The sequence below is a fragment of the Oreochromis niloticus genome, linkage group LG3, assembly GCF_001858045.2.
Source record: "Oreochromis niloticus isolate F11D_XX linkage group LG3, O_niloticus_UMD_NMBU, whole genome shotgun sequence".
In the NCBI taxonomy this organism is placed as follows: domain Eukaryota; kingdom Metazoa; phylum Chordata; class Actinopteri; order Cichliformes; family Cichlidae; genus Oreochromis; species Oreochromis niloticus.
The window spans coordinates 27,991,015-28,017,060 of record NC_031967.2 but is presented as its reverse complement, the minus strand read 5'-3'; the positions used below and the strand labels follow the sequence as shown (position 1 = coordinate 28,017,060).

General features: G+C 39.0%; 2 protein-coding genes across 2 annotated transcripts in view; both read right to left on the bottom strand.

Annotated features, from left to right (window-relative positions):
* arhgef40 (Rho guanine nucleotide exchange factor (GEF) 40) overlaps nt 1-5,208 on the bottom strand; it is a 51,663-nt gene extending 46,455 nt beyond the window's left edge. The window contains exon 1 of the mRNA XM_005459260.4: nt 4,987-5,208. Within this exon, the coding sequence (XP_005459317.2) occupies nt 4,987-5,143 (157 nt within the window). The 5' untranslated portion in view covers nt 5,144-5,208. The remainder of the gene's footprint in view (nt 1-4,986) is intronic.
* A 2,869-nt stretch (nt 5,209-8,077) lies between these two features.
* Nucleotides 8,078-25,728, bottom strand: LOC106098991 (uncharacterized). Its single transcript, XM_025904797.1, has 22 exons — nt 25,645-25,728; nt 25,459-25,500; nt 23,090-23,381; nt 22,863-22,999; nt 22,371-22,665; nt 19,505-19,656; nt 19,120-19,417; nt 18,850-18,995; nt 18,419-18,665; nt 17,447-17,625; nt 17,314-17,367; nt 14,636-14,686; nt 14,448-14,489; nt 13,832-14,123; nt 13,592-13,728; nt 13,105-13,399; nt 12,754-12,905; nt 12,378-12,666; nt 12,082-12,227; nt 11,549-11,804; nt 10,625-10,803; nt 8,078-8,307 (listed from the first exon to the last, which is right to left on the bottom strand). The coding sequence occupies exons 1-22, from the start codon at nt 25,673-25,675 to the stop codon at nt 8,192-8,194; spliced, it is 3,828 nt and encodes a 1,275-aa protein (XP_025760582.1). The 5' UTR covers nt 25,676-25,728; the 3' UTR covers nt 8,078-8,191.
* Nucleotides 25,729-26,046: the final 318 nt, after the last annotated feature.

The following is a 26,046-nucleotide window of genomic DNA, read 5'->3' as shown; positions in this document are numbered from 1 at the left end:
ACTGCAAGCATGTTTAAACAAGCACAGAAAATGGTTTGCTATAGCTTTCATAATACTGTACACATTTTTCTTTTTTTTTTTGATGGATTGCCTTGCCAAACTCAAGGACTGGTACATCCCATTAGTTTCAAAATCAGAGCTTTCTGGGCAAAGGGAATGGAAATTTTGCAAGGAAGCCCTGCTGTATGTGTTTGACTGTGTGTCACTTTGTGTTTGCTGATTCATGTTAGCGCCTAAGTACATGTGTTTGTTAGCAGCCTTGTTTGCCCCTGATGGGGAATGTACACTCATTGGCCACCTTGTTAGGTATTCAACTGCTGGTCAGCGTAAATATTTCTGATAAGCCAAGCAAATGGCAGAAACTGACAGTGACAAGATGGAGTGTTGAAGTTGAAACTGAGCATCAGAATGGGGGAGAAAGGTGATTTAAGTAAATTTGAATGTTGATGTCAGACAGGCTGGTCAGAGTATTTTAGAAACTGCTGATGTACTGTTATTTTCCCACACAGCCTCTACAGAGAACAGTCTGAAAAAGAGAAAATATCCAGTGAGCGTCAGTTCTCTGGGTGAAAATGTTAATGTCAGAAGTCAGATGAAAATGGCCAGAATTCTTCAAACTGTAACAGTGATTCAAATAATCACTCACGACAGTATGCAGAAGAGCATCTCTTCAGCAGCAGAAGACCACGCCAGAAGCCACACCATGTCACAAAGCTCAAAGCATCTCAAACTGGTTTCATGAACATGACCGTGAGTTCACTGTACTCAAATGGCCTCCACAGTCACCAGATCTCAATCCAGCAGTGCACCTTTGTGATGTGGTGGAATGGCAGTCTTATCATGGATGTGCAGCCGACAAATCTGAAGCAACCACGTGATGCTGTCATGTCAACAGGGACCAAACTCTCTAAGGGATGTTTCCAGCAACTTGTTGCACCAATTTAGAATTAAGGCAATTCTGGAAGCAAAAGCGGGTCCAACCCAGTCCTACAAAGATGCAACTGTGTCCAGTGAGTGTCCATGCACAAGATTTTGGTGGGCTGTTTGTTAAGGGTTACATAAACTCTTATGAGCACAGTACTGTGGGAAAAGTTTGATTTCTCTCCACGTAACGCTTTACTGTGACTCTCTGTGTTCTCGTGTGTACATCTGTTACTGTTTTCCATTCTAAACTATCCCAACAGGGGATTGAGGAGAACGAAACTGCACAGCACATGTTCGTCCTTCCCCGAGGTCCATGCCATCCCTTGTTCCTCCTTTCTCTGCTCCCTCCCCTTTTTCCCCCTCTCTCCAGCTTTTTCTCCCAGGTCCAGTGTGGAAAATGCAGCATCACTGAAACCACCAAGTCTCCAAGTCTCCTAAAAATAAAAAAAAAGTAACCCTACCCTTCTCTTTTATTCTCTTCCTTCCCTCCACAGCTCTCCCTTTCCTTCTGCTCTTTCTCTTCCTCTCCCTGCCAAACTGCTCCACCCAACTCGCAGAAGTTGAAATACAGTCACAGACTTTCTTTGTTAACTTGGTATCCTCTTGATTTAACTTCTCATCAGACACATTTGCATGTGTTTGCCATCTCCCAGTCTGTCTGCCTCTGTATGTCACTGATCAGACCATAAGTGGGAGGAGATGGTTAGTCAAACTCCCAAGAGATGCAACAGAGGACTCTTTTCACTTTAGAGGCAGTCCCTTACTCCCTCCGCAAGTCGGCCACAAAAATCACCAACGTCACACATCTTAAATCATATCATTATGATTTAGAGCCATTGGGATCCTTGCAGGCTCTAAGCTGAGCGTTGTAACTGCTGACTAAACTTCTTCTCAAATCAAGTGCAAGCCTTTGTCAGAGATGAAAAAGAGATCCTGCTTCTTGTTCAGTTTAAAATGCACATGTGAGATCATCTACACAACTAGTCATGCATTCAAGTGTTAAAACAGACTCGAAAGCAAATTTATATCCATGGACATAAAAATTACACAAACACATTGTGACAAGGACGTGTGAGACTGATCAATGCCAGTAAAAATTTCCAGACAAAAATAAGAAACAACAACAAGGGACTTACCATGACTTCAGTCAGGAATTCCTACATAGTCTTCAGGTCCTTTCTTGAATTCATTTCCTCTGCGCATTCTCCGCAAAACTTTCTCCTCTTCTCAGTTACAATAATCAAGCTGTAACTCCTTTACTTTATATGTTCGTGTCCCCTACAAAGCTCGCCTTCTGTAAGATTTGGGCGCTTAAGAAGCAGCTCTCCTCCCCTCTCTTTCCCTTCCACTTCCACACTGTCTCGCTGTATTTCCCAGCCTGGGAATGTCCGAGCTGCACTGCTTCCCCCACCCCTCCTCTCTCCTGCCCGGCAGTCCCACGCACCCCCGCACCTCCCTCTCCTCCTCTCACCTAACAAGAGCACTACAGTTCCTCTCTCCCCTCTCAAACTTTCCATTTTCCCCCCAGTGGTAACGTAAATGAATGCACAATGAAAAACCGTCACCCCACCCAGCCACTACCGCGGAGAAACCTCTGATGTTTTATTCTGATGTTCTATACTTCTCAGCGGCAGATAAGCTAAGTGAGTCTGTGTGCAATCAAACTTAATTTGATGGAAAGTGTAGGCTTGTCATTGAAAACACTCAGATATTAAATGGAAATGTAGGCACATGTTCGGTGCATCACCGAGGGGAGAAAGTAGGGTCGCTAACATTTCAATAATACTGCAAACACGTCCCACCCAGCTGCCCTCCCCTTGACACATAAGCAAATGCCATGAATGCAATTTGATAAGCCAGTCAATAAATAATAAATAAAATTCCCAGTTAGTACATTGGCAGCTGACCCAAGTGGGCCCAGTTTAGGGCCCATCCCAGGATGGGACAAGAAATTGGCCCTGGCATCTCTCTCTCTATATATACATGTATATATATGTAAACAGACACACACATATACATATATATATATATGTATATGTGTGTGTGTGTGTGTGTATATATATATATATATATATATATATATATACACACACATATATATATATATATATGTGTATATGTGTATGTATATATATATATATATATATATATACATACACATATACACATATATATATATATGTGTGTGTGTGTGTGTGTGTGTGTGTGTGTGTGTATATATATATATATATATATATGTATATGTGTGTGTGTGTGTGTGTATATATATATATATATATATATATATTTCAAACTTTTAGGGGGGCTCAATTCCCAGTCATAAGTCAATTCCCAGTGCTGGTCTGTCAGCACATCAGGGCCAGTCTGCCTCCCACTTTGGACCTCCACCAATTTGCCTACAGGACAAATCGATCCACCGAGGACGCTATCACCATAGCGCTCCACACTGCGCTGAGTCACCTGGAGCACAGAGGAAGCTATGTGAGAATGCTCTTCCTGGACTTCAGCTCAGCATTCAATCACATCATCCCGGAGATCCTGGTCCAGAAACTGTCTCACCTGGGACTCTCCACCCCCATCTGCCTCTGGATTAAGGACTTCCTGACAAATAGACCACAGTCTGTTAGACTCGGCCCCCACCTGTCCAGCACCATCACACTCAGCACCGGGTCTCCACAAGGATGTGTTCTGAGTCCCCTCCTGTTTACGCTCTACACATCCGACTGCTCCCCTACCCATCTCTCAAACACCATCTTAAAGTTTGCGGATGACACCACCGTGGTTGGACTCATCTCAAGGGGGGATGAGTCGGACTACAGAGATGAGGTCAACAGACTGACTGAGTGGTGTTCAGTTAATAACCTCCAACTGAACACCACGAAAACTAAAGAACTTATCTTCGACTTCAGGAAGGGCAGAGCAGACCTGGCCCCACTGTACATTCACGGGAGCTGTGTGGAGAGGGTACACTCCATGAGGTTTCTGGGCGTGCAGATCTCTGATGATCTCTCCTGGACTGCAAATACCACGGCGGTGGTAAAAAAGGCCCAGCAGCGTCTCCACTTTCTGAGAGTGCTCAGGAGGAACAACCTGGAGGAGAGGCTGCTGGTGACATTCTACAGAGCCACCATAGAGAGCATCCTAACGTACGGCATAACAACATGGTATGCAGGGTGCTCAGCTGCAGACAGGAAAGTACTGCAGAGGGTCATCAACACAGCCCAGAAGATCACTGGCTGCTCTCTGCCCAGCCTGGAGGTCATTGCAAACTCTCGGTACCTCAGCAGAGCTGGCAATATCATCAAGGACCATTCTCACCCCAGCAATCAAGTGTTTGAACTATTACCATCAGGCCGACGGTACAGGTCACATAAAACCAGAACAAACAGATTCCGGGATAGCTTCTTTCCCAGAGCTATCACCATAGTAAATAAGCATAAAAACAATTGAAACTGCTTAGCTACACCATACTGTCACCGTCATTTATTATGCTGCTATCCATACTGTCATTATATTAATGCTGCTATCCTGTATATATTGTACTTACTATTGTTTGTTTTATTGTACCTTTTATATTTTACATTTATATTTATTATTGTATTTTTGCACCAAGGGAGTGGCACTCCAATTTCGTTGTACCCTGTACAATGACAATAAAGGCTATTCTATTCTATTCTATTCTATTCTATTCTATAATGTCATGAATGCACTGCCTTGTAATTAATTTCACATCTGCAAACCTCAATTCATTTGGATAAACATTACAATGTTACCTTCAAAAGCAAACTAATTAGTCAGATGACCTATTGTAGTGTCTAACAATAATTCAGAGTGAATAATCAGGGATTTCAATATAATCCAGGGTGGAGCCTTTAGTTACCAAACCCGAGGCAAAGGCTCAGTCATTAAAGAACTATTGGTGGCAAAGCCGATACGATGACAAACATGCACAACAATATTTCAGTATCTTAACCACATAGAAGCAGTCCACCAAATCATCCATGACTTGCAGGAGCATTATTCAGTACAGACACTGGAAAATCTAACTGCTATTCCACAGACCTGCACACTCAGCACAGAGCATCATGTAACGCATTTTCACAAGTGGAGAATGCATTTGTAGCTCCTCTTCCTCCGTCTCTTCCTCACATCCCCTGTGAGGCCTGGTTACTAGTTGTTCGTACTTCTGTTCAGCTAACAAGTCGTTAATTTGGCACATTTTGCTGCATCGACTTTTAGTTTTTATTCTTTTCTCTCAGCTTTCCACCTCCACCTTTTCGCTACTTCTCCCACACTAAACTTTTTCTACAAGCTGCGAAGGTAAGGGAGGAACCGGCCGCATTAAGAGGTTTGATTGGGCAATCCAGTGTCAATAATGACAATTAACCAATAGGCTGCTGTCAGTGCTTGTACGGCCGGTGTACTTCGGTCCACCGGGAAAATGCCCGGTATGCCAGATAAGCCGACCTGCCAGTAGACCAAACATTACCCACGTGGGCCCAGCCTACAGTACTTTGATAACTGAATAAGAGTTTAATTGAAATCATGCTGCGCCTAAATTTAAAGTTCTCTCTAACACGAACCTCTCAATATAAACTCCTTGACTCAGTTATAGAGTCATTCAGAACAAATAATGCTGGACATCTAAACCACTATAGACCTGCCTGTGATTAACAAAGCCTATAAATAATGTTGGGGTTTATTTTTAATTTTGTTACAAGTTTATTCACTTTGAGGACGAGCAGAATGGGGTAAATTAAAAGGCAGCTTTGCTGAAGTTTTGCATCACATTTTAGCTTTGAGATGACTCACAGTTTCTCATATGCTTTTATTGGATCTTTTCTCTGAAAATGGCACCGCACTGGTGGCTTTACTGTGTTTAATTTAACCTTAAGGGTTTGTGTTTTAGACCGAGTGAGGAGGAACGAAATGAAACACTCCAACAGCGCCCCCCTGTGTTGTGTGTATGATATTGCAATTATGGAAAAACTGACGAGGAGCAAAGCGACACTGTCTGTACTGCCAAAGTATATCTGCCTTCACATGCACATGAACTTGAGTGATATCCCATTATTAATGAGAAAATGTAAAATCTGCAGCTAAAAGAGCACAAACTCTTCTGGAGAGGCTTTCCAGTGGGTTAGGAGTGTGTTTGTAGGAATTTCTGATCATTCTTCGAGAGGCATGTTTGTGAGATCAGACACGGATCTTGGGATGTCCTGGCTCTCCTATGATTCATCCCAAAGTTGTTTTTTAAGGGTTTCAGGTGTTCCACACCAAACTCACTCATCCACTCAACTCAGTGCTTTGTGCACTGCTGTGCAGTCATGTTGGAACAGCAAGGGGCCATCCCCAAACTGTTCTCACAAAGTTGGCTGGATGAAATTGTCCAAAATGTCTTGGTATGCTGAATCATTAGGAGTTCCTTTCACTGGAACTAAGGGGCCGAGCTGAAAAGTAACCCCACACTGTAAAGTTGGTGACCTCTGTGCAATACGTGCCTCAGCAACCGCTGACTCCACTCTGTGATTTTACGTGTCCTACCACTTCATGTCTGAGTTGCTGTTGTTCCCAATCGCTTCCTCTTTGTTATAATACCAATAACAGCTGACTGTGGAATATTTAGTAGCAGGAAAATTTCACAACTGAGTTCCTGAGAGCGAGCGCAGTCTTTCACAAACGTTTGTAGAAGCAGTCTGCAGGCCTAGCTGCTTCATTTTGTACACCTGTGATTGGAACACATGAATTCAATCATTTAGATGGGTGAGTGAATACGTTTGGCAATATGGTGTATTGTAGGTAACAAAAACTAAACTGAAATTTAAAATCTGATGTGAAAAAAACATGTTAGTTTATGAAAATAAATATAAATAAAGCTTGACATTAAAAAAAGAAAAGAAAAACTAACTGGACTAGAAAAATAACTAAAATAAAAACACTGAGGAGATATCTTTAGTCTTTTTAATAACACACGTGATTGTGTTAGATGTGCAGGACAAAAGACTTTAAAGATCTATAGATTAAATAATACTAATACTAATACTAGTATTACTACTACCAATAATAATAATAATAATAATGATAATAATAGCAGCAATAATACAATGCACTGTAAATTAGAGGAGTGTCATTTCAAAGGAGTGCCTGAGCCTACACATGGCAGAGACACCAGGCAAGGAGAACAGGCAGGACCAGGTCAGGCCATTTTCAAACTTTGGGTGTGTTCGTCGTCACTCAGTTTATATTAGACACTTGTCAACACACGTTACTTAAACCTGTTCCTTTTAAGTTACAGGACTGCGCCACACCTAAAGTAATGCAAGATACAATTGAGAGAATGTGCCCTCATGTTCTGCACTCACGATGCTTTCTATGTGCAACTGTTTCAAAGCACGGCCTTTTAGAACTGGGTCATTGGATATAAAACAACAACACAGCGTAAGTCTTTAGACAGTGACATTTTGTTTTATTCTGCCTCTGTGCATCACTACTAAAACATTTAAATCAGACTTTCAGTTATAATGATTTAACTGTTCAGGAATCACAGCCAGATTCCATTTGGTGCAGAAACATCTTACAGCCTTACAAGGAATTATGCACACCATTACAACAATGAAAGACATCAAATTAAAATCTCGTTCTATCTAATAAAACATGCATTTCAGTATACAGAATACACACAATAATTCACAATAATTCATCAGAACCAGTTGTTTCCTCTCAGGGATCTGTCGGACAGAGCAAACACAATGCTTAACATAGCCTATGAAGTTTAACCTGTTGGACTTTGGTTCCAAGGAGTTATTTTCTATAGTTTATAGTTATTTTTTTTAGCTAAGAGGACAAAAAATTTATTTATTTATGATGGACATAGCAGTACACCAAAAAACCCCAGTTTTCCTCCAGGATATGAATGCAGCATGCATTTGTTGATGTGTGGCTTGAAAGTCTCAAACGTCACTCGTACCACAGTGAAGAAAAAAGAACCAATGCAGTGCAATTCAAGAGTCTAAGGAGGTGTTTGTTTGTCTTGCATGTGAGCAAAGCCAAAACAACAAACTGAAGCGTCTAATTTCCCTAATTTAAAAAAAAGGCAAACCAATACCAGTTCTCTAAACTAGATAAACAAGAGGGAAAGGATTTCAACAGAAAACTGTTCTCACGCCTACGTCAGTCGTTTTAGGGAGCTCAGTCTGTACAGTGGATAAGCATTTAGCACAAGATAGCCTTTTAATTCACTATTTACAAAGATTTCATTAAGTAGAACTCAGCTTGTTGTTAGGTGCAGAGGAGGCAAGCAGAGGGCCGAGGTGGCTGCCAGCTGCAGGTTAAGATCCAATTCACACGGGAACTTCTTTAAACCAGCCAGTTGGCAGTCTCCACCTGTCTCAAGAGCCAACACACACACACACACACACACACACACACACACACACACACAAACACACACATGCACGAACACACCAAATTTATTTCTAAAGCACTTTAAAATGGCTCATACAGACAAAAAATGATCTACAAAAAAATTAATAAATATACTGAAAAACACTAAAAAAGTACAATCATATCATATCATACAATATAAACAAGCAAGATTAATCTGTCATAACTGGGTCAAAGGTCCAGAGCTAAAAATGTGGTTTAAGATGAGTTCTAAAAATGGACAGTATAGGGGACTGTATGAGGTGAGAAGGTGCGAAGACAGCAGTGTAAGAGGAAATGATGATTTCATTTGTTAAGGGGAAAAAGCTACCCAAACCCACCAGGCTCTTACTGAACAAGTAACTGTTCCTGTTGTTAAGCCATGAATTAACTGTGATTAACCACATTTTTTGAGATGACTCACAGTTTCTTATATTTTTTTATTGGTTCATTTCACTGAAAATGGCACCGCTCTGGTGGCTTCACCGCTGCTAAATTTAACTTTAAGGGTTTGTATTTAAGACCGAGTGAGGAGGAACGGAGTCAGCTTTGATCCAAAACACTCCAACAGCGCCCCCCTGTGTTTGCAAGTATTATAATGCAATGGAAGGCAGACAAGGCCAAGGAGCAAGGTTACTAAAACTAGCTGTGAACCCCCCCAGAACATTTGATCTCTGGCAGGATCAGCACAGAGCAGAATCTGGACTACTGAGGCAACAAAATCTATTCTCCCGCAGACTTAACTCAACTCTTCTGCCATATTATTACTTTATATAAACAATTTAGACATGAAATATGCATAAATTGAACAGCAGAAATAAAACAATGCGCTGTGTGGCACACTAGTATAGTTTCAAATGAGTGACTCAGCCTGCACCTGACACAGACACCAGACAAGAAGGACTAGTTGAACCAGGTGAATCATAACTCAACTTCACACTATTTCAACCTGTCCTAATCTTTTGGGTGTGTTTGACCCCTACCTGGTTTATGTTCCACAAACGTGCGTCAGTTCACACATTACTCAAAGATGGGAGTTGCACATTCCCTGAAAGTACAGGATTGCGCCACACCTAAAGGAATGTAACAGAAACACATGCCTTGTTGCTCTACAATCACAACGTTCCCTTTGTGTATTTGTCCCCATTTACAACCGGATATTTCGCTTTTAAGCATGATATGATATATCCCATGACTCTGACGCTCACAGCTGGCTGTAGAAAAACAACTGTGCTGGGAAAAAACAAGGTTGCAGGTTTAGATTGTGAAACTTGGAGTGGAGGGTGAAAAACTGCTTTAGTTAGAATTTAAATATGTTTTCCAACCCTGGAAATTTCACCTGTCTTGCTCCTGTTCTTATAAAATGATGAGGCTCAAAGAGGCAAGAAAATACTTACATTTAAAAACAAAACAAAAACAAAGCTTTGGCTTGCCTCTTTTTCACTTTGAGGCCCCGTAACGCTGTAAATATAAAGATACAAAGATAAAATGTCCCATGACTTCATTTAAAAATGTTGTAGAAAATATTCTGATGTGAGCAAGTGGGAGTCGCTGATTTATTTTTCAGTGAATTACCCAGATGTTCCCTTAATGAGTATGAATATGAGTATTAAACCAAGCACTCAGAAGACAAAGCGTGTGCCCTACATGTGTGCTATTTAAATATTTTAGCATATTAAGAGTCTCAATATTTTTTCCTCAAGGTCAATATTAAAATAGACAAACATGTCTGCTGTTTAATGAGAATTTTATTGCTTTGATGGATTTGTACATCAGTTCTGTATTTTTAAAGTGTGATCTGCATTTCATTGCTTTGGTCTTTGACTTAATACAGAACAAAGTTTAGAGCTACTAACACGTTTGTGTCCATAAATGCTTACACAATGACACAATTGTTGTAAGTCTGCCTTTGCACTTTAAATCAGACAATCAAGATGTACCAGAGTTGCTGTCTGTCAGCTCTCATTCAGGGGTTTTAACAAAAGTACTGTATTAACAGCTTTAGTCAAATTCCCTTTTGTGCACACATTTCTTACAGAGCCTCAGCAAAGAGTAGATTACATCATTAAAGCAGGAAATAAAGTTTCTAATAATGTTAAAAATATAAATTTCAGCATCCAGGATGTTATTCACCTTTACTGTGAACGTGTGGCAATCGCGGTGCTGTCAAAGTCGACTCTTTGCACACTGTCCTGAGCACCTAAAGGGTCATGAGTTACAGTTAAAATAAGGCAATGCCCAGTAAATGCATGCATGCAACATTGTGGTGTAAGCAAACCTGATTGGCAGATGAAGTTGAGGTTCTCCTCACAGGGCTGGTCCTGCCACAGGAGGTGCTCTCTGCTGGTCATGCCCCCACATGTGCTGGAGTAGCTGTCAGGAACAAAATCTTGTGGCCAATTCAAGAAATTCATGGACTGTCCAGACATCCAGAACCACTCGTCTCCCCTGAGGGATCTGTTGGACAGAGATTTACATTTATCGAGATGTTGCTATTTATGGAGCATATGGACATTTAAAAGCTGCTTGTTGAATTTCACATAAGCTAGAAGATCCACATTTATCTTTTTGATGTTGTGTAAGCCTAAAAGAACAGTGACTATCATTTAAAAAACACTCATAACATAGAAGATCTGGAAAGCTCAAGGTTGGCCTCCAAACTGCTTTGAGTTGTCACTCGAAAACACAGAGATATTCATTTATAAGTTATTAAGTAAGTCAGCTTCTGAAGTTATAAAAAATTCCTAGTTACAGGAGGTTTGTTGTGTTTACAGTGAAAGCTATAAACACAAGGTGCACCAGGAAACAACAATGACAGAAACGCAAATGAGAAAAAGAAAGGACGCAAGACACAATGCAAAGATCTGCATCTCCTGTGCATATTTTGATTTGCAAAGTTTGCAAATTGTCACAGACATCATGCATCAAGAGAGTACAGGGTAGTGCATTAGGCCTCTTAGTATTGTGCAGGAGCCTGAACATATATCACAAACCTTATTCATTAATTATGAAAAAAAACCCCAGCAAAATAGATTGTTTTTGTGCATTCATACAGCACTTTTCCATTTGTTTGTTATTTTGTTTGTTTTAGAAGAAATTTGCTTCTTATCACATCCAAACATACTTATTTTGTAGACTGTCAGGACCAATTTGGAGGAATTGAATAGTTTCCGGACTACTGCAATAACTACTGTATAAGTACCTGCGCAGTCCCAGCCAGACGTGGTCTGTGAGGGAGAAAGGAATGAGGCCCAGCAGCTGCTCCAACTCGCTTTGCTCCTGTTGGCTGTGAAGGCTGAGCAGGTCCCAGTAATAACGTCTACAGTACATCAGAGCATCAGACCAGCAGAGCCTCTCTCCCACCACCGTCACGTTCCTGCCACCAAGCTGCACACTCACAGGCGGAGGAGGTGTGGGAGGAGGTGGAGGAGTCGTTGGAGCAATGATAATGTCCGGCACTGTAGTGAAGTATTTTTTTTTAAGTATTTGGTTAATTTAAGCCATATTTGGTGGTTATTGTTTTCCTTTTATTTCCTTTGTTTTTATTTTATTTTAACATGTTGCAATATTCTGTAGTAAAATTGGACACTAAAAGCTAAAAGTAATGAAGTTAATTTGGTCCTATTTGCAATGACAAATATGAGAAAAAAGGAAAACAACAGTAAAAATCTTACAATAATAATTCAAGGACACAAGAACTCCACAAGTTCTAGAAATAACATCGCAGGACCGTACCAGATACAGAAGCAAACACCTCCACTTCACACAGGGTCATATATCTCTTAATTCCTGGTATGATCACATTGATGTAGCGACCTTCCATTTCATTACACTGGAATGTGTATGTTGGTGTACCTGCTAATGATTTGATCATGCCACAACTGATGGATTTAGAGAAAAAACAAAAGAAAAAGATAGTTTTGATGTCTAATCTGTGTTCAAACATTAGTTTGTTGTTTTTTAATTAAGGAAAAAATATTTAAATTAGTGTTTATGGAGAAATATTCCATTTATCAGAAATCATGTCTCACCTGGGGTTTTGGTTACCATTTTGCTCCAGTGAGTTCCCGATCAAGATCTGTGCCTCAAGAATCCTTTCTGTAACAGCATCCTGTCTGTTGATGATGGTGACAGCACTGACTTTATAGACAGCCAGCAAGTCTACTCTCCACCAGGGACCCAGATCTTGTTGAGTATGTGTACAGCATCCTGTGCCCAAGTTTCCATTTCTGCATCCATCAACACCTTTTGAAGGCACATACGTTGAAGTTGATGACTGTATGGTTTGTTTGCCTAAGGCCACGTTTGGAAGCGGTTTAACTAAATTGTTGAAAAGAACAAACAGGTATGAATCAGTATCAGGCAGATGTGTTTCCATAGATCAGATCCAGTCACTTAAAGCTCTACCTGCTGGGGCAGCATACACCTCCACTTCACACAGGGTGAGAGTCTTCTTCTGTCCAGGAAGAAACACGTTCACAAAGCGACCCTCCATGCTGCCTCCGTCACACTGGAATGTGTAGGTTTTACCCGCATTGATATGTGAGATGGAAGCACACCTGACAGCAGAAAGTGTGGGGGCAGTATTATGTTAGTATTGTGGAGTTCATGTTAAAAGGAAGGTAACATGGTGTCCTGAATGAGAAGAAAAATAATCAGCATGTGGTGGATAATATTTATGATGTAATCACTGAACTATTTCTGTTCAACTTATTCTAAAAACAACAACAAAGAAAAACACAACAATCTCATCATCACCTGGGATTATTGTTTCCATTGTTCTCCAGTGAGTTTCCTATTCTGATCTCAGCTCCATCCAGTCTTTCAGCACAGCAGTCTCCTCTGTTGGTGACTTTTACAGCAGTGACTGTAAAGCTTCGCTGCAGGTCCACCCTCCACCAGGGGTCGGTCTCGTCTTCAGCCGTGTGACTACAGAACCCATTGCTGTAGAACGAGTTCCATCTGCCATCGATGGCTTTGGACGCCGTGGCAACAGAGAGTGTAGATGACTGGGTAGCTTCTCCTTTGAGTGCCACATTGGGTAATGGGTATCCTTGAAGAAAAACCAAGAAGACAATAATTTCCTTTGGTTGGCCTGTCACACCCCTTATTGATATAAAAAAAAATAAAGAATCATTATAATGTTTTTAGTAATCAAAAACAGCCTGACATGACAGCCGTCATTTGTCCTTTGACTCAGTGAATTACAGTCTTCTGTATCAGCATCAGAATTAAAGGTATTTACCGTAGTACACTTCAACCTCACAGAGACTCAGGACCTTTGCACTTCCTGGTAGAAACACAGTGACGTAGCGTCCCTTCATAGAGTTACATGGAAAGTAAAATGCTTGTCCCTTGGAAATGTGAGAGATGACAGCACACCTGTGTATGAAACAGTCAAAAAGAAAAAGTATAACAATAAAAATGAATAAGTCCTACTGATATGATGATTACTGACTTATGGGTATATCTCAAGCTCTGTCACCTGATGCTTTCAGGGTCACTGATTGTTGTAGAATTTCCGATCCAGATTTCAGCACCGTCCAGCCCGTTTTCCAAATCCTGTCTATTGGTTATCATTACAGTCCCAATCGTATACACATTTACCAGGTCTACTCTCCACCAGGGATCAGATTCTACATTGGTAAGTGTGCAAGACCCACTTTGATAGTTTGCGTCTCTGTTTCCATCAACTGCCTTACCAGCAATACCCACAGAGCCACTGGTTGAAGATTGGACAGCTTTTTGTTTCAGTGCCAGGTTGTAAAGGAGTTGACCTAATTGATTACAAAAAATATAACTATTAATAAAAACAGAGAGGGCCATATTTATATTTTCACTGGGATTGAGCAAAAATAATAATAATAAATAAATCAGAATCTTATTCATTTCAGCTGTCATGGTGTTGCTGATAGAAACCTATATTAAGTCTGCACGTTGGTTTTATTACGAATGTAACTGTTCCATCATTGGATCTGCTTTAAAAAACAAAAAAAATCTTTATTTTAACATTTTCTTTCTAACTCACATGTGGTAGTTTGCACATGTTTGCACTTAGTAAATGTGGACCAGAATGTGTTGATCACAGAAGAAAAGTTTACCTGCAAGTGTTCCAGATGTTAATGTTAACATGATGGAAATGCCTGTTGACATATAAAGATTTACAAGATGAAAAAAACAGGATTATGTGTGAATGATGTGAATGATGTGCACATTAAATGCCATCATCTGCATTTTAACTTTTTTTTTTTTTTTTTTTTTTAAGAAAGTTTAAGATACTTTAACTTACCAATGAAGCTCCAACTATGAATCCCACTCATGGCTTTAGAAAGTATCCAAGTCAAATGTATTATGGCATTAATAAAATGCAGTAATTACTGATACACCAACTGGCAGGTAAACTGACTTACTGTCTCTGTAGTTTTCTTCTAAGCACTGCCAATCTTATACTATACTCCCTTATTTGTTTTGATATCCAAGAATATGCAAATTTTTAGTCAGTAGTGTTTGCATGAATGACAACACACCCAAACTGAAATCTTATTCTTCAGACCAAAACTTTCACCTGCATGTTTCTACAATTCAATGTTCAAATATTTATTAATTTTTTTATATTTTTCCACTTGCCTTATTACACATTCTAATTGTTTTCATCGATCACTACTTTCAAAGACACATAAGCTAAAAAAAAACTACTGGACTTGGCTTCTCTCCTACTGAATTATACATGCGCAGGAGAGATAAGAACGTTGATGGCCAAGGTGTGCTCATTCTCTTCTTAGCCCCTCTCTCAACAAAGGCACATATGCTTCACACACAACCTTCCTCCTCCGTGTTTGACAGTTGATGCCACACACTGTGGAACCATCCTTAAACCTAGTTGACGTCGTACAAATATCCTGTATTTCACATTTTGATTCATCAGTCCATAATACCTTCTTCGAGTCTTCAGTAGTCCAATGGTGGCGTTTCATGGCCCAGGGAAGCCTCTTTGCCTCTATCTGTCAGTTTGCCCCAGTTTCTGAGAGCCTTTTGATGGTGAAGGAAACTGTACTCACTGACACCTTGACTTTCTTTGCAGTTCCTCTGTAGGAAAGACCTACATTTTTAAGTGTCATGAAGGTCTGTCTCTCTTCCATTGTTAATTGCCTTTTTGAATCCTGTTATGCTAAATGATAAATGTTTGCATTATCAGTGTACTGTTGTGACTAAATTTAGATGATATATTCCACATACTAAAAGGAAATAGCATGATCTGCTCCTAATACTAACTGGGTGTCTTTACCCAGCCAATTAAAAATGAAAAACGATACTAAACATTGGCCCCAAACAAGTGTCTGAAAAGCAGAACAAAAACAGAACAGAATCCCACTGCACCCCATTGGCTGGCCACTTTGCGTTTTAATATCATTTTCTGCTTTATTTCTGCTGCATTTTATGTATAAAAACATTTTTGTAAAAACTACACTTTGACATGAATAATATCAACATTTAGCAATAAATGAAAACTAAAAATTGTGTTGATAAAGTACTTTGCAAGATTTAACAGTTTTACCCCTGCAGTCATAAGGACCAGGCCATTTAATATGTTTTTGGTGAAAACTGTTTGCAACACGTTTAGTCATGCCTGTCTGGAAATGCTAGCAATGCGAATGAAAGAAAAAACAAGGACACAGCCTGTGACTTAAAGACTATATCTTTTGAGAAAATTTTCATTTGCAAAATTCAAATCATCACTGTGCATGAAATGAGAGCAGGGAAGGGCCTCTTACTATTTTGTAATGTAAGAATGGCTTCTTTATGAAGTGGTGCATATACAGTACACAGGAACACAAACTCTATTTCAGTCTAAATTTTAATTCTAATGAATATGTTCAGCTTGAAACACGATCATAGGAAAAGGAGACTTAAAACAACAACAAAACAAAACAGGAAAATTAGTACAGTCAGGGGCTAAAGTGGGATTCAGCAGGTGAGGGAATCCTAAAATCAGTTGTAGTGGCTCAGCATGTGGAAAAGTATCATAACTCATAATAATTTCTATTATAAATTCCAGTGGATTTTCTTAGTGTACAGGCTGTGATCAGGTGACCTGTGCTGAGGTTTAATGCTCTTTGTTGATTTACAAAACTGTACATTTATACTAGACTGTTTAAAGTTGGTGTAAAGGTGGAATTCAGTTAATTCAGTCAGTCAGAATAATCATATTGAAGCAGCAGCTTTACGTTAAATGTATCTTAAATTGTTACTTGTGCCTGATTTTCGCACATTTTAAATTGTTGCAGAGCTGAATATGATAATTTCACAAGATCACAGGAAAAACGTTTTCTGACAATCTTTTGTGTGTTTAACTTTTTCAAAGCTAAAACTTATTTATACCCTCTGTCAGACAGCAGGTCTGACATGATTTTTTAAATATGGTGTCAGAGAGAATTTAGTAATTATTGACATGTGTGTTGTATGCTATATTGTCCACAAATGAAAAATAACATTTTCACACTTTGCTGTGCGTGTAGTGTGAAGTGCTTAAGAACTTGTGTTCTTCTCCACAAATAAAAGCCAAACTGTTTGATATTGTTATATTTTATAATATATCACTGTTCTTGTTTATTAATCCAAACTTTATTACCACATTTCATCAATACAGTCTTTGACATAACTTTGGAGGCACTATTATAGGCATTTATTGCTATATATAATGCAAAGGAACAAGCTCACATGTTTTGTATAAACACAATTGCTATGATTGCTATGAGCATTACTACAAACTAGACAGGAAAAAATTTAAATACAAATCATTTATTCATGACTTTAACTTATGAAAAAAGAAAACGTATTTTTTTACGCAATTACTGGATTTTTCTAAGAATGGTTTAAAGGAGTGCAAAACAAATTCAAATGAAAACTATTTCTAACAAAAAAAACATGCATCACAGTTTATACAGTGTCATCGATTTTCCTATGGACTTGTTGGATCCTTGGTGCTGGAGAAATAAACTCTCTGCACGCCATCGTCAGGACCTGAAAGGACATGAGGAAAAGTTAAACTAAAACAATGCACAATAGAAGCACACAAGCCTTAAGATGGTGTAAGTAAAACCTGATTGGCAGATGAAGTTCAGGTTCTCCTCACAGGGCTGGTCCTGCCAGAGGAAGTGCTCTGTGCTGGCCACGCCTCCACAGGTGCTGGAGTAACTGTCAGGAACAAAATCCTGTGGAAAATTTAAGAAATTCATGGAATATCCAGACATCCAGAACCACTCGTCTCCTCTGAGGGATCTGTTGAAGAGAAAGTATAATGAACAGATGTAAACTGAATAGAAAATGCAGCCATTGACATTTCACAAAAGCTATATGATTGATATTTATCTTCAAAATAACAAAATATCTTAAATATATTGGAAAACAATTTGAATTTTATCATTTTTGCTTAAGTGGACAGAAAATCCAAATGTAGTTTAGATTTTCGTCTTTTTGGATTAAACAATGTGGATTAAACAAGCTGCCCCCTTTATGTGACAGCAGGTTTGTTTTTGCCCAGCAAACACAGGAATGCAAATGACAAAACACAACAACACAAAGCATCTGACTTAAAGATCTGCATCTTCTGAGCATATTTCCTGAATTCAGATCATTAAGAGGCGGGGCATCTGACCTCCTAGGATGTTGCAGCACTTTAAATTTACATAATATGCCTTCTTTATTGACTGTGGCAAAAATGTATCCCCTATGACACACAATTGGATAAATGATCAGAAAACAAGTAAATATTTTCTTGACTGGATTTTTTCTTTTTCAGGGTCATTGTGTTGTCAGAAGTTTTTTCTTCTTTGAACCATTGGTAGTTATTTTCATTCACTTTGTACATTGTTTGCATTTCTTTGTTGTTTATATTGTTGTTCCTTTTGATTTGATTTGGTTGTTTCTTCAGTGTCTTTGTTGTCATTTGATATTTATGTCTAGTTCTTTAATAGATTTTTTCATTTCACTTGTGATTGGAGAGAACCACCATCTCATTTATATTATGTTATCCTGATTCACTGATCTGTAGATGTACATAAACTAAATGTACCTGCGCAGTCCCAGCCAGACGTGGTCTGTGAGGGAGAAAGGAATGAGGCCCAGCAGCTGCTCCAACTCGCTTTGCTCCTGTTGGCTGTGAAGGCTGAGCAGGTCCCAGTAATAACGTCTACAGTACATCAGAGCATCAGACCAGCAGAGCCTCTCTCCCACCACCGTCACGTTCCTGCCACCAAGCTGCAGGCTCACAGGTGGAGGAGGAGGTGGAGGAGTTGGTAAAGGAGTGACAGCTTCTGGAACTACAGGTTTGTTTAAGCCAGTTTGGTTATTATTGTTTTCCTTTCATTTTAACATGTTGCATTGAAATATTCTGTAGTTTAATGGTAAATACAAGAAAAAAAAACAACAGTAAAAATCTTACAATAATAATTTAAGCACACAAAACCACAACAATTTCTAAAAAATAGCACAACAAGACCCTACCAGATAGAGAAGCAAACACCTCCACTTCACACAGGGTTGTGTAAGTCTTTTTTCCTGGTATGATCACAATGATGTAGCGACCTTCCATTTCATTACACTGGAATGTGTATGTTGGTGTACCTGCTAATGATTTGATCATGCCACAACTGATGGATGTAGAGAAATTTTTAAAAAGTGTCAGTGTAACTGTTTTTAAATATAATGTTCAGTTTTTTAATAAGGAAAAAAGGTTTATGGGGAAATGCATATTTATCAGAAATCATGTCTCACCTGGGGTTTTGGTTACCATTTTGTTCCAGCGAGTTCCCGATCAGGATCTGTGCCCCAAGAATCCTTGGAATATAACCATCCTGTCTGTTGATGATGGTGACAGCACTGACTTTGTAGACAGCCAACAAGTCTACTCTCCACCAGGGACCCAGATCTTCATCATTGTGTGTACAGCATCCTGAGTTCAAGTTTCCATTTCTGCATCCATCAACACCTTTTGAAGGCCCATACACTGGCCCATACCAAGTTGATGACTGTACTGTTTGTTTCTTTAAGGCCACGTTTGGAAGAGGTTCAACTAAATTCATGAAAAGAACAAACAAGTATGAAACAGTATCAGGCAGATGTCTTTCAGTAGATCAGATCCAGTCACTTAAAGCTCTACCTGCTGGGGCAGCATACACCTCCACTTCACACAGGGTGAGAGTCTTCTTCTGTCCAGGAAGAAACACGTTCACAAAGCGACCCTCCATGCTGCCTCCGTCACACTGGTATGTGTAGGTTTTACCCGCATTGATATGTGAGATGGAAGCACACCTGACAGCAGAAAGTGTGTTATACCTCTCTGACCTTCCTCATGTGATGCTGTGTAATGTATGTATGGTCGGAAGGGTAAGATGTCGCTGGCAAAAGGTCGGCAGCCTTAACCCAATTTCCTTCGGGGTCAACCTTCAGGATCAATATTGACAAGCAGAGAGAGGAATGTGTTGCGAGACTTGTGTGCAGTTTATGCCGTAAAGGTGGGCGTGTTACCTGCTTGTCTATGGAGCAGTGATGAAAATGATATTAGATAAGTGTCACAGTGTGTTAATACAGGTGGCTACTGACCTTGATCAACCTTCTGCCACGAGCACAGCAGCCGGAGCAAATCAATAGATTAACATAATGGGAACAACACCCAGTAAGAATCAGCAGCTGTGAAATGTACAGCAGCGAGGATGGAAATGAAGATTTAAGAGCACATAAAATTGTTTTGAAATTTGGGGCCAACTGACTTGTGGAGGTTGGGAAAGTGTCTGGAACATCGCAACAAACAAAAACACGCACAAAGGCAGAGAAATGTGAAAGAAAGGCACCTTTTAAGGAAATGTTCTTTTTTTTAAGCCAGAGAGAGGCTTTGCTGTATCTGCAGCTCCACTGAACACACATAGAATTAACCTACCTACTAATGCACATATGCAATGAAAATCAGCTTACAGTCATTAACACGTGAATATTTTTCAGCAAGGTTAACTTAAAAAAAAAAGAAAAAAAGAAAGAGAGTGGTATGACCAACCAGTAATGAAACAATAAATTTAGATAAGATAGTCAAATTGTGAGATGGTTTCTGCTTATTGAACAACACAAATGACCTACTGAAGGAAGGAAATTCTCTTTCGTGAGTTTAAACATGATCTTAAGAATTTAAATATGTACATGTGCTGTCCTGTCAATTTGGTGGGCTAAGAGTTAATTATATCATTAAAGGGGGGGGTGGGGGGGGTGTTGACACAGGGCCTGGCCCGGCGATTCCCCCTCTCCGTGTAACACAGCAAACAGAACATCATTTTGCTGTTTGTACACTCCTGCCTGTTTTTTTTTTTTTTTTTTTTTTTTCTGTTTGTGCGTGATACAGAGCCAGGATGGACAGGACTGAGCAGAAGCAGCAATGGTCGTAAACAGACTGAAAAGGAGGAGAGCAGGACCCCAGGGCACGCTTCAGGCCGTGGTTTACCTGAGAAACCAGAACAGGAAAGTGATGAACACACACACACACACACACACACACACACACTAAATCATTTTAGACATTTAAACAAGTGAAAGGAGGGAAAATGTTAGGATTGAGAATGTTTTATAATTATTTTCATACACATATTGCACATGTGCTCATGAGAGTTGGCAATCAGTCATCTGAAGGTCATAAGCTTTGTTCGGCGTGACTGTCCGGACTGATATATTGTGGGAAATGACTTAGAGTGCAGAGGGGTCATTGCAAACATGCTTACACACATAGGTTATGTTTAGAATAAGTCTGTGGGTCATAAAGTCATGAACATGTTATACTAAACAAACTTTGAATCACAAGAAGAACATTATTTTTCTTGCATCTAAGTTTCCCAAACACAGCAGTTATCCCACATATGGTCCACCCATTAAAGGGGACAGAGGGTCGAGAGAGAGAAAAGAAGCATGACAAGTAAAAGAACTGACACCTAATGGGTAAAAAGAGGGGGTGTGTTTGTAATGTTTGGAGAGATGTGCTGCACTTTCATTCCCAACAATATAGCCCCAGATGGTTCTGTAACTAGAGCCCTGGGAAGACTCAGAACATCATTTTAAAAAATGTTAAAAAAAAAAAATGCATAAATATTCTGGAACTGATAATCCATTGTAGGAGTAGATGACATCTGTCCTTGGGCAATGGAAGAGTTTATTATGTCAATCATGGTCTCACTTTCTGTTTTCGTTGCAATACTTACGACATGCAGATGTTACTTCATCCCCTGCCTTAGAGCTCAAAGCTGACCCTCGCAACACTGGATTGTAAGGTGTAAGTGATCTCTTTTTAAGAAGAGATCAAAGGGGAAATTGTGAGATTATTACACTGTCTTATGTTACATTATACCTCTGATTTAAGCTTATGAAATCATTATATAGTTTTAGGTTGCATTATACTCCTGAGTTAGAAGGTGAAATTATTATCTTGATTAGACTGATTTGTATTACATTAGACTGCTGATTTACTGTGAATGAATTACACTGTTCTATGGTACTTCATACTGCTGATTTATAAAGAAAATACTGTTTGCAGAGAATCATGGCTTTGCTTTTCTGATTTTAGCAAGAACAAAACATACTGCACAGGAAGCCAAGGTCGTAACTTAGGCTGACTGAAAGAGAAAGAATGTGGATGCTTAGTTTGGAAGGGGGGCCGAAGCTGTAAGAACGTGAGAAATGGTCAGACACTTCGAGATTTTGCCGGACACCCTCCAGTGCACATCTCCCGTTTGGACGTTTGAAATGCTCGAAGTGTTTTATGGAATAAAGAGAATTGTGTTGATTAAAGTAATTGTTGATTGAGCATGTATGCATCAAGTGTTGTTCTTCCTTCAGCCCAAAGATCAAAGAGTTGGGATATTTAACAGGGCAGTATTATGTTAATGTTGTGGAGTTCCAGTCAAGGAAGAAGTAACATGAAGTCCTGATCTAGTCCTGTGGTGGATAACAAAAATCACAATGAACATTGAGTGGTATGAAGTCATCATTACCTGGGATTATTGTTTCCATTGTTCTCCAGTGAGTTTCCTATTCTGATCTCAGCTCCATCCAGTCTTTCAGCACAGCAGTCTCCTCTGTTGGTGACTTTTACAGCAGTGACTGTAAAGCTTCGCTGCAGGTCCACCCTCCACCAGGGGTCGGTCTCGTCTTCAGCCGTGTGACTACAGAACCCATTGCTGTAGAACGAGTTCCATCTGCCATCGATGGCTTTGGACGCCGTGGCAACAGAGAGTGTAGATGACTGGGTAGCTTCTCCTTTGAGTGCCACATTGGGTAATGGGTATCCTTGAAGGAAAACCAAGAAGACAATAATTTCTTTTGGTTGGCCTGTCACACCCCTTATTGATATAAATAATAATAAAAAAAAGAATCATTATAATGTTTTTAGAAATTAAAAACAGCCTGACATGAAAGCCTTCATTTGTCCTTTGACTCAATGAATTACAGTCTTATGTATCAGCATCAGAATTAAAGGTATTTACCGTAGTACACTTCAACCTCACAGAGACTCAGGACCTTCGCACTTCCTGGTAGAAACACAGTGACGTAGCGTCCCTTCATAGAGTTACATGGAAAATAAAATGCTTGTCCCTTGGAAATGTGAGAGATGACGGCACACCTGTGTATGAAACAGTCAAAAAGAAAAAAATAAATAAGTCCTACTGATATGATGATTACTGACTTATGGGTATATCTCAAGCTCTGTCACCTGATGCTTTCAGGGTCACTGATTGTTGTAGAATTTCCGATCCAGATTTCAGCACCGTCCAGCCCGTTTTCCAAATCCTGTCTATTGGTTATCATTACAGTCCCAATCGTATACACATTTACCAGGTCTACTCTCCACCAGGGATCAGATTCTACATTGGTAAGTGTGCAAGACCCACTTTGATAGTTTGCATCTCTGTTTCCATCAACTGCCTTACCAGCAGTACCCACAGAGCCACTGGTTGAAGATTGGACAGCTTTTTGTTTCAGTGCCAGGTTGTAAAGAAGTTGACCTAAATAATTTTAAAAAAGCATTATTAATCAAAAGAGCTAGTACTGAGCAGAACCAAACCTTTGAATATATGTTGCAACTCTTCACTGACTGCACACCTTGAATGTTTAGAGTCAAACATAATATACAATGCTCTGAAAGGCATTTGTCCCCTTCTTGATTTATTTTTTTCTGTATACTTAACACAGTTACATGTTTCATGTTGTCAAACAAATTTGAATACTAGACAAAGATAACAAGTAAATACAAAAAAAAAAAAAAAAGTTTATTTAGGTAAGAGTTCATTTATAAGTGAAAAAAACCTATCCAATCTACCAAACGGAGACAACTTGGAAAAGTCAGGAACCTTCCTGGGATTTTCAACCAAAATTACTCAACCAGAGGTCACACAAGAACCCAGAACAGCATCCAAAGAACTGCAAGATTCACTTGCTCCAGTTAATGTCAGAGTTCATGATACAACAATAAGAAAGAGATTAAGTGAAAATGTCATCCATAAAAGAGATCCAAGGAAAGAGACACTGCTGACCAAAACTCCCCCTTAAAAAACATGTTGATGATCCCCAAGACACAGCCCATTGTTTGCCAGCGAAGCCAGTTTCAGTCATTATGCAAATGTAGTGTTTTTAAGGTTGAGGAAACCTGCAGTCAGCTGAGACTGAAGAAGTCACTTGATGATGAAACATTTCTTCCACTGAAAACGCTACGTCCAGATTTGACGGATTTGATCTAACCACTGATTCTGTTCTATATCATAAATTCCTGAAGAAAAAACAAAACAAAACAAAACAAAAAACACCAATCCCAAACCAAATAACAGTTCTGGAGTGGCCTAATCAAAGGTCAAACTTTTAATCACATTGAGATGCTTTGGCATAACCTGCACTTCAGTCAAAGATCAATTGTTTGCTGAACATGACACTTCCATGCTCAAAAATCCTCCAGTGTAGCTTAATTGACACAATTCTGCTGAGAAGATTGGGCTAACATTCCTCCACAGTGATGTCAAAAACTTATTGCCAGTTATCACTAATGCTTGAGTGCAGTTTGTGCTGCCAAAAGGTGGCACGACCAGTTATCAGGTTCAGGGGATTAATTAATTAATTAATTTCTTACTGTACGGGACTGAGCTGGTTAGACAGGAGGAAACAGAAGTTAAATGAATATAACTTAAACAGAATTTTTCAGATATTTATTAATAGTGACTTTTATGTATATATATGCCTGTATATATTGTGCTATTCTTAGTTAGGGTATTGTCTGTCTTTGTTAATGTTTGTTTATAATGGAGCACTGTAACGAAAAATAATTTCCCCTAGGGATCAATAAAGTATTCTGATTCTGATTCTAATAAATAATAAAATTTGTTTGAGTATTTGAAAAATGCAAGTGTGACAAATGTGCAAAAATAAAAAAAAATTAAAGAAGAGTCAAATACTTTTTCACAACATTGTATTTCTGTTCATCAGTTATAATTAAAATCAATGTCAGGTGAGTATGGACATTTACGCATCCCAGTATAAGACACATTCAAGATGATGTGTTTTTTATGTATTACAACAGCTAAGTTATCTTTTACACTGAGCTGATGGGTGCACATTATTTCAGGTTTTTAGTCACAGTCACAATCAAAAAGCATATACACAGAGACTTCTGGGTTATTATATAACATAATTAAAACTTTGTTGTGTTAAATCCCTGTAGCATCACAGCCTACAGAAATGGAAATGTAAAAAGAGTGATGCACACATTTTATATGTGTGGGCCATGACCCACATATATAAATTGCGTGCATTTTTCTTAGGCCTTTTATGGATAAAGCAAGCATTTATATATATATATGTATATCTATATCTATATCTATCTATATATATATAATGTGCAGCTTATTGATCTCGGCTATCACCTGCACTAAGGCTGTTTCAGTTTAGTTTGAAGATAACTTGCTTCATTATCGGCTGTAATTTTTCTTTATTTGACTTTTTAAAATTTTCTTTGTTCCGTCACCACCATGTGCTATTCTGCACAAGATTGCACTTTGTGGGCCAGAATATGTTGTTCGTAGAAGAAAAGTTTACCTGCCAGTGTTCCAGATGTTAATGTTAACATGATGGAAATGCCTGTTGACATACAGACATTTAAAAGATATTTTTAAAAAAAGGAGTTATTTTTTTGAATGATCTCACTGATGTGTACATTAAATTCTATCATCTTCATTTTAACTTTCTTTATTCTTAAAGAAAGTTTAAGATACTTTGACTTACCAGTGAAGCTCCAACTATGAATCCCACTCATGGCTTAGGAAAGTATCCAAGTCAAACGTATTATGGTATTAATAAAACGCAGTAATTACCGATACACCAACTGGCAGGTAAACTGACTTACTGTCTCTGTAGTTTTCTTCTAAGCACTGCCAATCTTATACTATACTCCCCTATTTGTTTTGATATCCAAGAATATGCAAATTTTTAGTCACTGATGTTTGCATGAATGACAACACACCCAAACTGGTATCTTCTTCTTCAGACCAAAACTTTCCACTGCATGTTTCTACAATTTAATGTTTAAATATTCTATTTTATTCTTTACTTTTTTTTTAAACTTTTTTTCACTTGCCCTATTACACATTTTTATTCATTTCACTGATCATTACTTTCAAAGGCACA

Coding starts and splice junctions, on each gene's coding strand:
- LOC106098991 (XM_025904797.1), bottom strand. CDS start 25,675: ATGAGTGGGATTCATAGTTGGAGCTTCACTG. Junction 17,368..17,446: donor GAACTTCATCTGCCAATCAG/GTTTTACTTACA, acceptor ATGTCCTTTCAG/GTCCTGACGATGGCGTGCAG. Junction 12,906..13,104: donor AATGGAAACAATAATCCCAG/GTGATGATGAGA, acceptor TTCTGCTGTCAG/GTGTGCTTCCATCTCACATA.